This window comes from Limulus polyphemus, unplaced genomic scaffold (genome assembly GCF_000517525.1).
Source record: "Limulus polyphemus unplaced genomic scaffold, Limulus_polyphemus-2.1.2 Scaffold128, whole genome shotgun sequence".
Classification (NCBI taxonomy): domain Eukaryota; kingdom Metazoa; phylum Arthropoda; class Merostomata; order Xiphosura; family Limulidae; genus Limulus; species Limulus polyphemus.
This window is the reverse complement of record NW_013665738.1, coordinates 1033523-1039522: the sequence shown is the minus strand read 5'-3', so window position 1 is coordinate 1039522 and position 6000 is coordinate 1033523. Positions and strand designations below refer to the sequence as shown.

The 6000-nt window shown below is 33.6% G+C and overlaps 1 protein-coding gene across 1 annotated transcript in view; it reads left to right on the top strand.

Moving 5' to 3' along the window:
* The first annotated feature begins 1574 nt into the window (after window positions 1-1574).
* Window positions 1575-6000, top strand: part of LOC106473341 (zinc finger protein 2 homolog) — a 29206-nt gene continuing 24780 nt past the window's right edge. The window contains exon 1 of the mRNA XM_022402818.1: window positions 1575-1766. Within this exon, the coding sequence (XP_022258526.1) occupies window positions 1575-1766 (192 nt within the window). The remainder of the gene's footprint in view (window positions 1767-6000) is intronic.

Sequence of the window (6000 nt, the reverse complement as noted above, 5' to 3'; positions counted from 1 at the left end):
AAAACCATCGCAAGTCTGTATAATTTATCTTAATAGTCAAATACAAGTGAACTTGACAGCAGTATACTGCTAAAACAACACAATTCGTGTAACACTTAACCAGATCTTTGCTTTACTGCTACTGCAAAAAAAACAAAAAAAAACTTCATATAAGTTTATAGTGTTACTGTGGGATATCTTAGACTGATTTTATATATAAAAAAATATTACCTCCTATTCAGCTAAAACTTGATTGGAAAATATCATAGATAGTTTTAATATGTGACATAATAACCGTTTAGCTACAGTTTTATTGGAAAATATCGTTAACAAATTTCATGTATCAAGTTATATATTACCCGTTTAGCTAAGAGTTTTAATGGATAATATAGCAGACAGTTTCCGTACTTCAGGATATTACTACAAGTTTAACTAGTGTTTTATTGGAGAATTTTATGATTTTCTCTTTTATTTAACTCCTCCTCCAGGATCACTAATGATTACTTCTAAAAGCGCCGTAGAGGTCGTCCTTCTTCCAAGATGTAGGGTTTGTATTTTTCAAGTATACCTTTCTCTCTGAAAAGAGATGTTTAAAATGTTAGCTATGAGTACTGAAAGAAAGTCAGTTGTAAATCTTCTTTCGATAGAATGATGAAAGTCAGGATCTTTAAAGACATGGAAAATGTGATCTCACAGGCCTAACATAAAATATGATTTATTTGTTAAATTTGAACCTATTCTATTCAACTTAGTGAGTTGTTATTTACTGTATACAAAGAAGAAAAGAAAAAATAAGAAGCGTTAAAACGTTATGTTGTGTGCAACAGCATTTTCTAAAGTTATTTTGTAGTAGCATTGCGAATAAGAGCATTTGCTAGAGTTGTTTCGCTGTTGCGTTGAACACAACAGCATTTTGTGCCCAAAAAGTATTTATTAAGTCGTTTTACTTCTACTTTCAGAAAGAGTAAATAGGCAAGAAACGCACTATTAACTCCTCTCTGTGAAAATCGCCTTGACGCTTGCTCTTTTTTTCTCGCAGTACCAGAAAATATCGAATGACTCTATAAACTTACACCTCGTGCAAAATAAGTTAATTTATGTTGTTTTTGTTTTTTTATCAGTTCTAACGTGTTGTACGAGGTAACAGGATAATGCAACGGACCGAAGGATAGCCGCGACAATCAAAACTATCCCAGTTAGTCAAAGCTGCTTCGAAAGTAGAGCATTAAACCCTCCAAACGCTTTCTCGATGTTTTTCTGCTTTCTACTGTCAGTAGATTTGAACAGGGTCACGGCCACACCTACTTGGGAAGATTGGAGAAGACTCTCCCTAACTTGGAAATCCGCGCCATCTGCCGGTCAGATAATCACACCTGTTGCTTATTTAGGTGACCAGTAAAATATTGACAGATCCTATGAAAAAAGACAGGAGTAGCGTGTGCTAGTGTTTTTTCTCTTTTATACAGACTTATTGTAGCTATTTGTTGGTGTGGCGGTCAGTCCACTCAATAAAAAGTTTTGTTTCTATGATCGAAAATACCCTCACCTCTTCGTGTTTTGTTTAAACGGATCCTTTTCTGAGGAAAATCGTCGCTATGGAAACGTGTGTTTTGATTCCGGCCGAGTTTAGTTTGGTACTAATCTCATCTGTAAACAGTCATGTTAACGAGAAGGAAGTTCGTGTCTGTAGCAACCAGAAGATTAATCGAGGAAGGAGATTCTTGCCCTTTGAAGGAACTATCAGGCTAGACAAACTAGAAGTCTTCAGCTGTTTGGAAGACACGAATGTGAGTTTTCATCTCATCTTTTCTCAAAAGTAATTAGTCATCTATTGATACATCCTTACAAGTTTTCGTGAGATGGTTCTGTCTTTACCGTTGATGAACGTTTACTGTCAGTTAATTACAAAAACACTGATATCATTGTATAAAATCAGCGAATTCAAATGATATCAATAATAATTTTGATTTTATAAAATTAACAACGCTTTTCTGAATTAATATGAAATAATATTAATGGAAGTTTAAAAGTGTCAGTGAGATATAAATATATCTGATACTGTCTCAACTGTAACGATTTATTTTATTAAAGTGGATATTGTACTTGATAAATCGTCAACCTATTTATAATGTTAAACTTACCTATAGTTACAAGCAGTCGGTTCTCGTTTAAGTGATACAAATGTAAGCTTGCATTAACAAAGACAAAATACATCGTCTATACGGCTTGATGGCCATTTGGAAAGGCTGAAGTCTGCTAACTTGTGTTAGGTAGTAGTTTTGAGGCTTAGAAAGTTTGAAGTCTGCTAACTTTTGTTAGGTAGTAGTTTTGAGGCTTAGAAAGGTTGCCCTAACAAGATCTAGCAGATTTCAGTCTTTCTTAACCTTAAACAGATACCTAAAAGTATCACAGACCTGCGATGGTTTTATTCTCTTGAAATTTTACATGTTCTATGGTAATTCCTGTACGCTGAATCCGAAAATGATATCCGTATTTCTTCATCTCGTACAGATTTTTCACAAAACGTCATAGCGCAATACATAAAAGAAAGACTACAATACGTAGTTTGAGACTATAAGACGTAGATTTCACACAAAAATCAAGATGAATGAGGATTCATATTCATTTGCCATCAATGTTCTTCTCTTTTCTTCAGTTTATTTGTATTTTTCTTAAGAAACATGATAATTAAAAATGCTCATTGGGGTAAATGAAATAATAATTTGATCTAAGTAAGAGTTTTTTCCTTCCCAATTTGTAAAAAAAACCTTACGTGAGAAGCAAAAAATTAATATTGTTTTCGAAATCTGCGTAGCTGAATCATGGAAGACCCGTTATTAAAACCAAAACAACTTTTATGAGGTTTAAATTCGCAAGCCTGTGCATTTTGGAGGCTTAAATTATCTTAACATCAAGCAATGGATACCTCAATTTCTCTTAACCCCAAACATTATATAGGTCGGCTGGGATACGAAAGACATAGAGGTAGTTATATATATTATCAAACTGCTTGAATGAAAACTTCTATAAGTTAAAAGTTCTGAGCGAATCTATAAATTCAAGATGAAAACAACAACAAATAACTAGAATTATCCTTAATTATTTCAGCTGTAATTGTTTTACTCTTTTTTTAGCTGTAGATTGATCATTATAACGGAACTAGAGTTGACTGTATAAAATAGAAGGGCTTACCCTTTTGTGTATAGAAACGTTCACTTATATTACTCTAAAGTTTAAATATATTTGAAATCATCTTTCATGAACTGGTGCAATCAAGGTAGTGCGTGCGATCACGATTTCTCATTGATGTAGGTGTTTTAAATGAGTTATTTTTTTTTCAGGTTTACATAATCGCTTTTTCCTATTTGTTTATAACTTTAAACATTTATAGAAAAATTGTGTCCCTAATGATGTTCTATATAAATTTTAATTGCTAAACCATATTTACAGGTTTTTGTTTTTTATTTTCAATTTTGAAGACTTTGATCATGTCAATATTAATGTCTGTTTGTTTGTTATTAAGCACAAAGCTATACATCGGTGCTCTGCCCACAATGGGTATCGAAACCCGGATTTTAGCTTTGTAAGTCCTCAGACATACCGCTGTGCCAGTGGGGGGGGGAGGATAATGGAGAGGTATTCTTTAATAAAGAGTTCGTAATCTGTGGTTCCGGAGTCGAGAAACTTCCGTATTGAAGATTTTTTTTGTATTACCGTGTTTTTAATATTCATTATGAATAAATAGTTTAAAAAATAAATTGCGTTAATATATTACAAAATGTTAAGCTTATATTTGATTTATATAACTTAATTCTATTTCTTTGTTTCGTGAGAGATAATCTTTGTTGTAATTTTCATGATCGATTTTATCGGAAAATTGGATGCTTTATTTGCTTCACAAATTTTGATTTATATTCTTGTGTATGTTAATGTACTGTTTCATTTGTTTTACTAATTTGTATTTATGTTATTGAGTTGGGAAACATCTGGTGTTTGGTTTTCTTTAATAATTTTGAGTTATATTATCACGTGGGTTATTTTGGTTCTTGATTCGTTTTACTAACTTAGATTAATATTATTGTGTGAGGTTCCCGGTAATTCAGCAGTAATCTTACGGACTTACAATAGTAAAATTCGGGGTTTGATTCCCTGCGTTGGACAGAGCGCAGAAGTCCACGTGAAGCTATGCACTAAAACAACAACAACAATTCTTTTTATTGTGTGAGATAACTTGGTGTTTTATTTACTTCACTAAGCTTGATTTATATTCTTGAGTTGGTTATTTTGAGTTTGATTTGCTTTACCAGTTTTTCTCTATATTTTTGTGTGTGTTAATCTACGAGTAAACATTGTTGAGTTATTGCTAAGATATATAACAAGACAAAAGTGAGAATTATCTTACCAGGTGGACAGACTGAACTGTCTAACATACCTGCAGTTCTTCAAAGTGATGTCCTTGTTCCATTACTTTTCACATTGACATTAAACTCTGCTCTTATACAAGCCATTTTCAGTGAAGAGGAACAACTAGGCTTTACGACTGCAAAGTTAAGAAGCAGAAGAGCCCCCCCTCTCCACCCGTATTCAGAAATCTCGATTGTGCTTATAATATTGTTCTAATCTCCAGTGAACTACTAATGCATGCTGTAACATCTTGTAAGATAACTAGAATACATGTGAGTGCTAAAAAAGACCAGGTATCTGACGCACAACCACAATGGTGACACGTGTTTCAATACTTATATTAATCACCTAAGGGTTTCGATAGAATACACAAAACAGATTTTAAAAAGAGCACCAAACAAAATATGCAGATTTCTGCAGAAGAATCCCCTGCTGTGATAACATAATTTTCAAGACCAGTTAAACCTTCAACACCATTAGAAGACGGTCCTGGAGTTACACCTGCAGATTGAGTAAGGCCTGCAAGAGTGAGAGCCAGGGAACGTAGAGAATCTTCTAGTGAGTTTGAAATGGAAGGTCCAAGCGACCACAGCGACGTCTATATGATCTAAACATCACAATATCTAGATATTAAATACGTTCAGGAATGGCCACAGCAAACGGAAGGCTTACTCACCTTACTGAACTACTTCTTTTTCAAGAAACACCTTAAGAAAGGTTTGCTCATCCTGGATCTTATATAGGTTCTGAGATATTCCTTCGTTTCTGGAAAAACATAAAACCCAAACTGAGCTAAAAGACCTTACTGCTCCAAGAACGTACATTGTCTAAGATGAGACCTCTTCCAGTGAAGAATCAGAACAAGGGATTCCAAAAGCAGAAGAGCCTACTAGTTTGGAAGAACCACTCCTCTCTTTGGAGGAGCTGGCACTAGAAAAAGATAGACTACGTAAAAGATCAACACCACCCACCGCCAGCTCTTGAGCTATTCTTTACTAACGAAAAGCGGGATTAACCGTTACATTATAATGTCTTTACGGCTGAAAGGAAGAGGATATTCGGAAATGGGATTCGAACCCGCGACTCTCATATTGCGAGTCGAGTGCCCTAACCACTAGGTCATGCAGACCTGTTCTCGGTAAAAAAACTCAAGTCATTTAATTGAAATTGGGAATTGCACATGTTTGCTTTAATTATTACATTTTTTTAGAATAAGAATTAGTATTTTATTACAAGAAATCATCTTTAAATGAGACAAAGTAAACCAGAAATTGTTTGAAGTTTTCTCACATTTAGAGGCTATAGAAACAACAAATATCGGTTCTTGGTTTATTAAAGAAATTGATTTCCCCAAATACTAATCATTGGATGTCAAGCAAGTTTACTATAAGACGAAATAAAATTATAAACAACACACAAAAATCATGTCCTCGTTTTATACAAGAGTAATTTTAGATGTTAATATAGAAGAGATAATTATTTACTTTAATATATAGAAACATAAGTCTACTCTTTCATACAAAAACCTAAGTCAACACTTTAATGTATAAAAGCCACCTCAGAAAGAGAGGAAAAAATCTGAAATAAATATTCCATAAAGCTTTTAGTGAAGCAATA